Here is a 13726-nt window from a genome sequence, read left to right on the forward strand (position 1 = left end):
CACGTTGACTGTGTTAACGATGTCTTTAGTGCCTTTCTGGACCTTGAAAATGTTGATTATATTGCTGTCTATGGAGTCATAAACCTCTCAGATTTCATCAAAATGTCTTAATTTGTGTTCCGAAGATGAACTAGGTCTTATGGGTGTGGAACGACATTTAAGATGGTGAGTGATTAATGACAAAATATTCATTTTTGGGTGAACTAACCCTTTAATGGCCATTTTTCGACACATCCTGTAAGCAGTAGACTATTCACAACAGACTGGGCCATATGACCAATCAAAGCAGAGTAGGCTCGCAGAAAGGAGGGGTCTAGTGAACCTCCTCTGTGAGGAAAGAGGTGTTGCAAACCAAATTGTAGGAGAACTCCAAAACAAAATAGGGACACTTTAAGTTTTTACTCAAGGGGATTATTTTGAACCCAGACACATCATAAAAAGCCCTAAATTTGATGGCCATTTATAGGATGTCATAGCATCTCAAGAGGTTTGCTTGACCACCTGATCTATGACCCTGGATTCGCAGAACAAGTAGATCTTGAATTATAGTCCACATTAACCTTTAAATAAAAGAAGAATGCTGCTGCATTTAATCACAAGCACCCACTGTGGCCTCTTCTTTTTCCATGATTCTCATCAAAACAGGCCTTGTTGTCTGCACATCGACCCCTGAACCTGCTTCAAACTCCTAAGATTGATGATAATACTTTTGGCTACTTTTATCTTTCGAGCACTGTGCTAACAGCTAAGTGTTTGCTTTGTTTGTGACCCTTTAAATATATATAACTGCCTTTATTTTTAAAAAGCGGAAGAAAAATATTATCCAATATGTGAAGATATTAAGTTCCAGGAACTACAGTATGTGTTCTCAAAGTGCTGTCACTGGGCAGCACAGCTTGAATGATCTTCATAAGTACAGAAATAAAAGGAAAAGTAACCTTGGAAAGGCTCTGAAGAACATCACTCAGTAAATGTCTATATGTTTGTGCCAGCGCTGCATCCACTCCTGCAATAAAGAACTTCCAAGCAAGACTAGAATCAAGATTATTAGAGGTTCATTACTGAGAAGCTCAAGTCTGAACTTTGACCTCCCGGGATTTCAAATGAATGCGGTAAGAGATTAAAATCAATATATAGCACAATAACCTTGAGAAATCGATGCATAAACTCCTTTTACACCTTATTAAGAGCAAAAGGGAGACTATAAGACAAGTAATTTGGCTGAATTTTTAAATAATTATCTCATAGTGCGAAAACAACATCCATATAATGGCACAAAAAAAAGAGAACTTAGTAATATAAATGATATGAAGTACACAGACAAGCGAAATATATGAGGGCCATGAGATATTAAGAGGCGTGTCCATCCATCCACTTTTTAAACCACAGTGTTGGGAGGATTGAGCCTATCCCAGCATCTTGGGCAAGTCCATCACAGCACTCATACATTATTCACCTATCCTGCATGTTTTTGGACTGTGGGGAAAACTAAATCTCCTTCATAAATGAAAATGAAACACTAAACAGCCATTTGAGTGGCTAAAAAAATAATAATAATAATTCTAACATTTACTGCTAGAAACTAGGAAATGTAGAGTTTGAATGTTCTGAGCTTGACACTACCATATGAAGGATGCAAAACAGGGAGAACTCTACATCTCCTGCACCAGCTGGGACTTGAAGCAGCAACTTTCATGCTACCCACTGAACCACCACAATATTGTATCATCAAAAGTCTAGTTTAGTCACGATTAATCCCACTGTGGCTTCATTCAAATGCCAAACATTAGCTCAAACATAGAGTGTGGCTTTTAATAATGCCAAGGTCATGGGTTCAATTTCCAAGAAATGCATAAGCCAATTGTGCCTCGCTTGGGCTGCGTCTTGGACAAAAAGCTGCATTTGAACACATCGCAAAGACTACAACAGACTGACAACTAGCATGGATTCTGTGCCCGTGTATAAGTAAGAAAATAACTATCAAAATAAGGTATCAATAGTCTATTGTCATCATTTAAAAGAAAAACCGAATTAGGACTGCATACAAACAGTAAACAAAGCAGCGCTTGCTTACCATTTTGAATATCAATCATACTTCATTCCAGGTGGCTCATGTTGTTCTGAAAATATTCACAAATTGGAATGCTCAGATAAGATGGCATAAAATTAGAACAGCCTTCTGTCTGTGCCATCTTGACTTCTTTGCTAGTTTTTATCACTTTTGCTTTTATTCTCGTGCACTGACTCATTCGCTAAACTGAACAGCCAATCAGAGTGATCTCTCTCACAGACGGCCCTGACGCCGATTCAACAAACTGCCGCTGACTTGAGCCCGACTAGAGCCGCCGATGTGTGGAACACACTGCAAAAACTAGCCTGAGACGCTCGCCAACAGCCCGGCGGCAGACCATTGGCTTGGTGTGTCACAACGGCCCTGATTCATTTGGAAACCGTATATGTATTTTCCTTACCAGATCAAAATAGACCTGCTATATTGTGAATTAAATGTTCACTACTCAAAAATAACTTCTTGTTTATTGAATTATTGTAAAGATGGCCATATATAGATTATATTCAACACAATAACACTCATCTGCTCATGTGCTATTGCCTATCATTATGGAACCTATTTAGCTAATCTGATAATGCAGCCACATCCTGTACAGCCACAAAACACATATTAACGTTTTTTTGTCTGTCTATCATGATGAAAGCCCTTCATAACATGATTCAGCTGAAGAGATGCACATCCTTTGCATTAGAGACTCGGTGATGAGCTCAGAGAAGATGGGTGAAGAGCTTTAGATCGCTTCTACTCTCTGCAATTGTCATTCAAAGCATTTATTGACACAACCACTTATCTAAACAATGTGAGGAGACAGGAAGCTGCCCCTTAACCAACCTGTGGAGCATTGAGAATTTAACTATTAGGCCTAAATAGTAAAAATTATTATGATTATTAATTGTAGTCTATATATTACAATTAATTATTCAAATCAAAACAATAATTATATATTATGATAGCACTTTATAGTTAACCAATAGAAGCTTATTGTAAAGTAAAATAAATTAATAATGAAAAATACCTTTGTTACAGTATTTACTCATCTTCATTAATGTTACAACTGTTCATTGTTAGTTCATGTTAGCTCAGATCCATTAAATAACATTAACAGATACAACTTTTGATTTTATTAGTGTATTAAATCCTATTCACATGAGATTAGTATTATCTGGGGACCTCGTGTGATTTAGAAACTGACTTATATCCCAGATATGATGTCAAGGCTTTGCTTTTCATCAGGTTAAAATCTAGTAGCTCAAGCTTTACACTTGATTTATTTGTAACACATTAACCTCAAATTATGATGTGAACCCCCTCACTTTATTGTGCACTATTTTGGATTGGCTATTGCTTGGAAATGTCTTGTCATTATAGGTCTAGCTGTATGATATACAGTTGTGGCCAGAATTATTAGCCCCCTTCATAAATATGATCAAAGATGACTCTAAAAATAAATCTGCATTGTTTATCCTTTTGATCTTTAATTCATAAAATTAGCAAAAATCTAACCTTTCATTGAAGGAAAAGAATTGAAAGTGGGGGGAAAATAACATTAAGAAATAAATGTTTTTCTCCAAAACACGTTGCCCAAAATTATTAGCACGCCTAGAATTTTTTATGAGTAAAATATCTCTGAAGTATATTCCCATTCATATTTAAAAAATTTTAGCTCACCGGGGTGATCATGAACATGAAATTGTCCAGGACTTCCTGTTTCACAGGAGTATAAACATGAGGAAACACAAAGGCCAAATTCCCTTAATCATTCATCACAATGAGAAAAACCAAAGAATATATAGTTCTGATGTGTAGAAAATGATTGTCGAGCTTCACAAAATAGAAAGTGGCTGTAAGAAAATAGCTGAAGCATTGAAAATCCCCATTTCCACTATCAGGGCAATAATTGAGAAGTTCCAATCAACTAAAGATGTTACAAATCTGCCTGGAAGAGGACGTGTGTCTAAATCATCCTAATGCGCAGTGAGGAGGAATGTTTAAGTGGCCAAAGACTCTCCAAGGATCACAGCTGGAGAACTGCAGAGATTAGTTGAGTCTTGAGTCTCAGAAAGCCTAAAAAAAATGATCAAAAGCACCTACATCACCACAAGTTGTTCAGGAGGGTTTCAAGAAAAATCCTCTGCTCTCATCCAGAAACAATCTCCAGCATATTCAGTTGTCAGACAAGACTGGAACTTCAAACGGGACGAGCTTCTATGGTCAGATGAAACTAAAACAAGAGCTTCTTGGCAGCAAACCCACCAGATGGGTTTGGTGCACATATGGATAAAAAGTGCCCCATGCTCACAGTTAAATATACTGATGGATATTTAATGTTGTGGGCCTATTTTTGTGCTGGAGGTCCTGGACGTCTTGTTCAGATATATCGTATCATGGATTCTATCAAATACCAACAGATAAAAAATCAAAACCTGACCACTTTTGCTAGAAATCTTATAATGGGCTGTGGTTGGATGATCTGCCGGGACAATGATCCAAAACAAACATCAAAACCAGCATAAAAATGTGTCACTGAGCACAAAATGAAGCTTCTGACATGGCCATCCCAGTCCCCTGACCTGAACCGTAAAGAGAATGAGTGGAGTGAACTGAAGAGAAGAAGCACCAACATGGAGCTGGGAATCTGAAGGATCTGGAGAGATTCTGTATGGAGTCTCTGATCTCTTCTCGTGTGTTTTCCAAACTCATCAGGCATTATAGGTGAAGACTCAGAGCTGTTCTCTTGGCAAAAGGAGGTTGCAAAAAGTATTGAATAAAAGGGTGCTAATAATTGTGGGCAACATGTTTTGGAGAAAAACATTTATTTCATAATGTTATTTCCCCCCCTCACTTTCAATTCTTTTCCTTCAATGAAAGGTTAGATTTTTGCTAATTTTATAAATTAAAGATCAAAAGGATAAACAATACAGATTTATTTTTAGAGTCATCTTTGATCATATTTATGAAGGAGGCTAATAATTCTGGCCACAACTGTATCATAAACAGTTCCTTACCGCATGCTGCTATATATCTTCATCTAATCATTCTTTTTGTTTTCGCTCTTCTGATTGTTTTTTAGCTTTCTCTTTCTGCAAATTGTATAGTTCTATGGTGTATAGCGATATGACCCAGCATGCATAATACTATCAAAACACTAAATTCTTCACAAGAGATGAATAAAAAGGCACACAGGAAATAAAAACCTTGAAAAAAAGATATACAACCCCACCAAATCCTGACCAAATCACAGAGATGCCAATTCGCACCGGACTAATGGTAGGTCATTCGCAGGGGATTTTTTTACTTTACAAATTACAAATATAGTCTCAGCCTCAGACGGATTGTTGGATGAACGTCTGATGCATATGGTAAACTTAACTGGAAACAGTTAACGGTCAACAGTAAACAGTCTTTAACGGTCTGCCTAGAAACAAATGCCGTGATGCAAAACCCCCTCATGGAAGAAGAAAGCTGTCGTGTTTACAACTGTGACAATGAGCGTTTTCCAGGATCAACTAAATGCTGGATTTTCAAAAGTATGTAAAGTTTCAGTAAACTTGCACAACGTTCTTAAATGAATAATTTATTAGATACATGCTGGTCTGTTATTGTAGGGCCATCGACTTTACATTTTCACACCCCTAAACATGACATGGAACAAAACGAACTGTGATTGGCTGCGTTACATGTCAGTCGAAGGTCTGTCTACACAAGACTATTACAGACATGGCCGATTCGATCGTTATTAAGATCACAGACAATTTATTACAAATCTGATTTATTACAAATGACTAGAGGTCACCAGGTAGGCTAATTCCAAATTGTTCCAAACCTGTAAAAATATATTTTGTGAGGCAGCATTGACTTCCATAGTATGGAAAAAAAAAAATATATCATGGAAGTCAATGGTGCCCCACAACTGTTTGGTTACAAACATTTTTCAATATATCTTCCTTTGTGTTCAGCAGAAAAAAGAATGTTTGGAACAACTTGAGGGTGAGTAGTGAGTACATGACAGAATTTTAATTTTTGGGTAAACTATCCCTTTAGCTATAATGCTTTAGATATATTTATCATTTTTAGTTCAACTAATGTGGTTAACTGTTATGAAACCTTATTGTTAAGTGTTACATATGATGTTTATGTTATAATTATATACATTTATAATACAGTAAACTCTACAATAGAGAAATACCAAATGTTAAATGACAAATACAACATTCTTGTGGTGAATTGGATAGTACATTGAATAATAATAGTTAAAGGTGCTAAAGAGGATGTTTTGTTTTATACATTTTTGCAATATTACTTGAAACTGTCTTTACTAACTGATAAAAGACTATTTATTAGGTGCACTGAAAGGAATAATATTAATATACATCATCTGTGCACGAGGTAGGGCCTTAAAAACATCAGCCAATTGCGTAAACGATTGGCCCTCTGGCTTGTCAATCACTGCCGTGACGTTCCTTGTGAGAGACGAGCGCGGCTGCGCTCTCCAGTAACTTTCCACACTCTACAGGCGCCGCATGCAATGTTTTTGTTAGGAGACAGGAGTAACAACTGCAGATTATGAGTTACCTGCGGTGAGTCCGACATAATGAATACACTAATACAACACAGCGAATGCCGGTGGTACGAGTTTTGGGAGGCGTTCCTTCGAAGGAGGGGGGTTGTTCTTACGCATGTTCTTCATTTCAAAAACTCAGTAACAGTCTTTGGTTTCTCAGTCGACGAAAAGAACCTCTTTAGCACCTTTAATATTTATCCCTGATTAAATGCGAAGGCCAGTGAAAATGTTTCTAAAAGAAATGCAGAAAATGTAAAATTTTAATTTCCTTCCCATTCAGCTTTGAATCTGAATTTCAAATATTCCCCATTATGTTTGAAATAAAACTGAACTGAAATGTAAGTGTCACAAGGGTCATATGTTCCGTCACTGACCTTGACTTTTTGAGAAACGAAGGCAGCTAGATGAATTAAATCTGAATTCATTTGACTGTAGTTTCAAAGCATCTATCCAGAGTTAACAATAGCTTTGTCTGCAAATGAAAAATTGTCAAAGGTAATCAATTTTCAGCACAGGCCTGCCAAATCCACAGCTCAGCGCATAGCCATGTAATCATTTAATTTATGCTTGCAAAAACAAAAGACAAAGCTGCCCAACTTGAGCAAATTTCCATGTCAAAGGACAGGCATGCCAGTGAAGATCACCTCAGCCTGCTCATTAATCAGAATCATTTTCACAGGTGCACAGATACGAGCATCCAAACACAAATAAACATTGCAATGCTATTTGTTAACAGTCAGCACCTAGTATCTTCAATTGTAACGAATGGTGTTGAAAATATAGCTGAAATAAATCCATTTATCTGATCACAAAATGATAATTTAATGAAGCAGTACTGTAAGTACAGTATTGATGCACTATTCCACCCTTCTATAAACAAGCCTTTTTACAGTCACACTGCATTATTCAATATGTGCTCTTCTATTCTCCCCCAGCTGACTGAAGCCCTTAAAGCTTTTATACAATACAGCGACCTGCTTACATCAGTATAGTTTGCAGAAAGCATTACGTTCTCTGTATGACAAGGAGCATGGGAACACAGCCGGCATGGTACAACCGTCAATATTCAAATGGATTATGTTTGTTTTCATTTGCTGTTAAGAAATGGCAGCGTTGGCTTGAGCCCTGAGCTCTGTCACCTTTCCAATGTGAACAGCAGAAACAGGAATAATAGAACATTTATTAATATTACCATGAACTGCACAGACTCGAAAACAATATGCAAAATTGTTAACAGGACATAGGCTGAAAAGGAAAATTGTCAATTTTGGTTCTAAATGTCTCTTGAATTTCAATGTTTCATGCTCTCAGCAGCCAAAAATTCACTGCACACACAATATTTATCTCTGGGGCAAAATTAACCTGTATTTACTTAACCTGTATTTACTTTGTTCAAAGTTTGATGTCAAGATACCAACTCAAATACACTTTTTTGAGTATTTAAAACAGATTTTAATTTCAGACAAATATGAGTTGAGTTAGACACAGTGCCTTTGACATCAACAGCAAAATGGCACGGGAGGTGTTGCCTCCTGTTTTTAGTTCATATTGATTTTGCTATCTTAAAGGTAGGGTAGGCGATTTTTATGAACACCTTTTGTTAAACTGTTTGAAACTCACTTCACATCCTGATAGTAATCAATTATTGAAGTGATCTACATATTAAAACATATATCTTCTGTGGAAGTCTCAGAACCAAAAAAAAAATTTGCCCAGTCACTGAATTCGTTCCTACCTGCCTGTTAACAAGTATTCTGTGAGGCTATGCAGAGTTGTAGACAGACAGTCACAGAGCGCTGCAAACATACAGCAGCCGCCTTTTACAGTTCCTCCTGAACTAAAACAATGTATGCTGCGTTCACGCTACATTGTAACCATAATTACAAGATGGTAACCTGTGACATTCTACCCGGAGCGGTTCATGTCCTCAGACTCGGATTTATGCATTTCTGTCAACACTATCAATGCCGAAATGAATCTGCAGCAGTCAGGTGGTACAAGTAAGAGCTCCTTAAGATGTTTACGTTCATTATTATTGTAATGTTATGTGCTTCTAGACATGAGGTAGCATCTCATGATGCTTTACAGATTCTCCTGTGTAGTTTCATGTGTTTTGGAGACGCTATTGCTAACCTCTCCAAAATTGCCTACCCTATCTTTAAAGGGTTAGTTCACACAAAAATTGTAATTCTGTCATCAATTACTCACCCTCAAATCGTTCCATCGATCATGTCTCTTCAGAAGACTTGAATTAAACCACTCGATTCATGTGGATTTATTCTACAATGTCTTTATGGACATTCTGAACCATCGGAGCTTTGGGTGAATAGACTTTCAATGTTGGGACAGAAATCTCTCAGATTTCAATAAAAATATCTTTATTTGCGTCCTCAAGATAAACAAAAGTCTTACAGGATGGGAACAACATGAGAGCGAGGAATTGATGACAGAATTTTATGTTTTTTTCCCCAGTAACGGCAAGCTCTTGGGTTCAATTTCCTGGCAAAGCATGAGTTGATAAAATGTATACAATGAGTGCAATTTAAATCACTTTGAATAAAAGCATCTTCCTACTGCATAAATGTAACAAAAATAGACCTTTGACCATTTTGTATTGCTTTACGAACCACCAGTTGAGAACTGCTGCTCTATGAACCTCTAAAATGTGGCTGATGAAACTGTTGAAAGAGAAAACTGACTACACTCAGCTCTGAAAGAGATCAGCATTTGAATGTACTTGCTTTGATGTTTCATCATCAAAAGACATTATCAGATCAAAATTAAATTGATGTATCATGTTTTTGTACTGTATCTGCATGATCAGATGACATCTTCCTTTGTAGCATCTAAAAATTCAAAGCAGATGATTCAGATTCATCTCCCCCATTGCAACTTAACTGAGTCAAGACAGAAGTAAGTGTGTTTTTGGACTGTTAGCATAAAGAGAACTCATTTGTCTTCCTTTGAATACTTCATTTGGAAGATTCAAGTTTGTATTGGGTGACAAAGAAGCTCCTGAAGGTCACATTTATGTCTTCTAAGGAGGCAGGAAATCAAAGAGTGATTATTGAAGACTAAAGCTGGAATTGCCAACACCTGTCTCTGACTGCAGCTAGTGCAGTTGATCATGATGGATCTGTTAGGGAAGAAGTCTCTTAAGAAGAGGAAATGGAGGAATCCACCAGGGGTTGAATGGCTCAGTTGTGGAGAGCCGGCACTGCCCTGAGCTCTGAGGAGTGTAGAGGGGGATGGTGTGGGTCACTCCTGGAGTTAAAGGTCATTAGGAGTAACAGAACCTCCAGACGAGATTTATTTCTAGAAGATTTTTCCAAAGTCTGAGGTAGCCGTAATGTCAGGAGGGCAGAACAGCTCCTTGATGAAAGATGGATCCATTTTCTAAAGTATGAAATGTTGTCTTTAACTATTAAAAGAAACAGAAAGGAAACGTGTTCATTTGGACAATCAGATGTCCTCATCTACTGAAAGAGATCATGGTTGAGGATTTGCATAAGATCGTGTTTTGGCAGTGTTTTCAAGATCCATCATACAGGTTTTGAACAGTGTCAATAGTATCATTGTTAAACTATTATAGGATGTTTATTAACATTTTGAATTTTTATTTTTCTATTTTAATTTTAGTTAAAGTTTAAGTAATTTTGTTGTGTTTTTTTTTAAATCATTTTTATGGTTTTATTTTTCATTTTTATTTTTTTTAGTTAACGATAATAACCTTAGTTTTGAATGGCATGCCAGTAAATAAAAGATATGAATCATTTATATCAGCTAACTAAATGAGAGCCTTAATGAAGATCACAAAGCAATACGGTTGTCAATCTTAATTTTATTACTGTCATCAAAAACCGCTGATCACAAAATTATGTGCAAAATTGTACACCAGCCAGGCAGCAGGACACTGAAGTGGTGATGGAAAGGAAATAGGACGATGACAATGGCACTCAATCCATAAAAAACATCTCCTGTCCATTAATTGTGGCTGTAGACTGTCCATTCCGCAATTTGAGACCACAACCTCAGCTGAACTTTGAGACCTGATGGTTTATGCAACAATAAATGATTCTCCCTGTCTCTCGCTCACTCACCAGCCTGCATAATGCTCAGGTGGCCTGTATTAAAATATGGGACACGCCAACCACCGGTGCAGTCAGAAATCATGACTGATCGCTTCACTCTGTAAGGCATTATTTGCGGGACACCGCTGGAGTTATATCACTGACTTTATCTTTATTTAAATATTTTTGTGGGGTTTTTGCATGAGGACGTGTAATCTTCCAGTACAGAGAGAATGAAAACAGCTGGGCGGGGGTGAAGATGAGTACCATAAACGTGCCAGATGTCGCCCTGAGATTAGAACCTGAACACATCAATCATCAAGTACAACTGGGGATTTCAACCTTTAAAGTCCCAGGGACACCCCATACAGACTTTCAGTCAACTCAGGGTCCCAAATCATAAACACATTCACAGCATATCACAATGGTTCAAACAGTCACCTTAAATTGTAAGTTTAAAGCATTTATTACATTTTCTTTCACTGTTTGCAAGAGAAAATAAAATAGTCAGCAATGAAAAATGTCACTAACTCACAGCAATAATGCTTTCCTTAGTAAGTATCAATTTTCCTCCAGGTATCAGGCTGTTACAGCATACAGTAAATGCTTCGTGCATTATGTAAATCAAAGCATGGAAAGATTGGGGGTGGAAGAACATCTCGGTAAAAGTGAAACGAGGGGAAAGCTATTCAGTGCGAATTTACAATATGTTCCTAGAAGCCTACTTCCACAGTAGGTTTTTGTTTTTTCACAGTGAAATGAAGTTTAACATTAGAATAAAGTACAAAAAGTAAGAATACAGCGCAACCAACTGCATTCGTTACTATTACATAGGGTCAGTGTGTGAATTATTCAATGACTTTCAGGGGTTACTTCTTTTTAAAGAAAATCTCTCAGTAATCTGCTTTGTTTCGCACTTCTGAATTGTATAACGGCGTCCCCGTAGGCTACGTACAATTAATCAAATTTATTTTTTTAAATGTGTATAAAAGACAACAAATAATGTGTAGGTTTTGTCAATGTATTGTAAAGGAAAGTGAATGAGCAGTTTACTGTTGTCATGGTTACCTTCTCACGATGATTTCAGTTCATGAATGTCTATAGCCCACTCTGACGAACTTGTAATCTAACTTTTGTGGTTACTAAAATGTACAAAAAATGAAATGTAATTGTTAAAGGAATATACTTTGGAACTCTTCCAACTTCATTTAGTGAAGTTCAAACCTTATTTATGAGGGTCAAATTCGCTAGAAAGAGATTTTTAAAAAAAAATAAATAAACAAAATGGTAAATGACTCAATTGTCCCACAATGCAACACTACTGGTAATTATTTAGCCGAGAGAGAGAGAGAGAGAGAGAGAGAGAGAGAGAGAGAGAGAGATGGTCCCTTGGTTAAGGTATGTCTCGGTTCATCTTAAAAAAAAAAAAAAAAAAAAAAGCCAAATGTGTGCCTCTTTTCAGACTTACGAATTATAAATATGTAATCATGAGATTTGACTATGAAATAATAAATATGGTCAGGGTTAAAGTCAATAGCTCTTGGCACTACTGCGTTCAGCCTCATTTATTCCTCAGCGTCAGAATGTTCAAACGTCCTGCTGTTTCACAATGCACCGTATGAAAAATGACATTCACCCAGTGTCTGTGCTCTTACCCAGCCAACACTACCCCAAAGTACCGTGGCTGAAGCCTCGATATTCTCGGGGAATCCAAACTAAGCGGCGTCTCGCATAAAACGGACAAACTTGATCTAAGTAAATATGAAAGATGTCTCAATATGTGCGTGCACCGGTTTCTGAGGAGAATATGTGTGTGCGGAATTCGAAACGCTGTGCAGAATTACTGTTTTCTACTATAAAGCGCATAAAACACAAACACAACAATTACTTACCAACAGCTACTTGCAGTAGATCAGCGCACAAGAGAAAATACAAAGACAGGACGGTCATCTTTCCCATATTTTGCAATAAATCCCAAACTCCATTTGCGTTTACATGCTCTCCGGCAGCTCGCCGCGTATTTCCCACCATTCCAAAGGGATGCGATTCCACAAACTGGTCATGATACTGTCCAAGTGTCGGAGGGAAGATGGAAGTTTAAAACAAATGCGCACTTCGAAGGATGTAAGGTTGTTGAAGATTGCGTAAAGATTATTAAAAGCGTTGCATTGTGAAATAGTCTCCTCGCGAAGGCTGCAACCAACGTTTACGCACAGACGAGGATTAAAAAATAGATATGGATTTGGATGAAAATCTCTCTCTCTCTCTCTCTCTCTCACTCTCTGTCTCCCTCCCTCCCTCTAGAAGCAGACACGAACACAGTCACTCGTGATCACTCGCTTTTTATTTCACACAATTTTCCTTAATCCTACTCTGGCTCCAAACCCTTCCCCTCTAATTCTGTCCACTAAGCCGATTTATTCGTGCTGGATTTTTCCCTACGCTGAAAAGGTTTTGAAAGATCATTATAGGCATATACGTTGTGAGATGCCTTACCCTGCATTAACTGCACAGAACCTGGAAAGATCAAGCGCTGGAAATGTTTCTACGAACAGCGTCACCTAGGGTATCTGCAAATGAACCCCACTCAGCTTCAGTGAGTTTTCATGTTTTAGTAAGTTTTCGTTCAGGCGGGACAATAGGGATGTCTGTGAAGATAAATAAGATAAATTCATTTAAAAATCTAGGTCAAAATATACGTCAGATTATTAGAAATGTAGTCTTTGCATTCGTGTGGGTTTCATTTTTTAAAAAGTATGTTCTATACAAAGATTTTGATTCAATGACTCTGAAAATGGTAGAAACTTCATGTAAAAGTACTAAAATACACATATCTCAAACATAATTTTTAAGATAATCTCTCTCTCTGCAGTACTGAAAGACATTTGGTTCTCACGATTCTGGTCACATGACAACAAAAAATATTAAGTGTCATTCATTCATTCATTCATTCATTCATTCATTCATATAATAATATATTTAGCCCCAAACAAATTGATGGCTAATTAATTGAATCACAATGTA

General features: G+C 37.1%; 1 protein-coding gene across 2 annotated transcripts in view; it reads right to left on the reverse strand.

The window, feature by feature from the left end:
- igsf21a (immunoglobin superfamily, member 21a) overlaps positions 1–13131 on the reverse strand; it is a 268267-nt gene extending 255136 nt beyond the window's left edge. The window contains exon 1 of one of the 2 annotated variants that reach the window (XM_048173320.1): positions 12595–13131. In XM_048173320.1, coding sequence (XP_048029277.1) covers positions 12595–12733 — 139 coding nt within the window. In that variant the 5' untranslated portion in view covers positions 12734–13131. The remainder of the gene's footprint in view (positions 1–12594) is intronic. The other variant, XM_048173321.1, reaches the window with a different exon arrangement.
- Positions 13132–13726: the final 595 nt, after the last annotated feature.

Source organism: Megalobrama amblycephala, linkage group LG21, assembly GCF_018812025.1.
Source record: "Megalobrama amblycephala isolate DHTTF-2021 linkage group LG21, ASM1881202v1, whole genome shotgun sequence".
Taxonomy (NCBI): Eukaryota; Metazoa; Chordata; class Actinopteri; order Cypriniformes; family Xenocyprididae; genus Megalobrama; species Megalobrama amblycephala.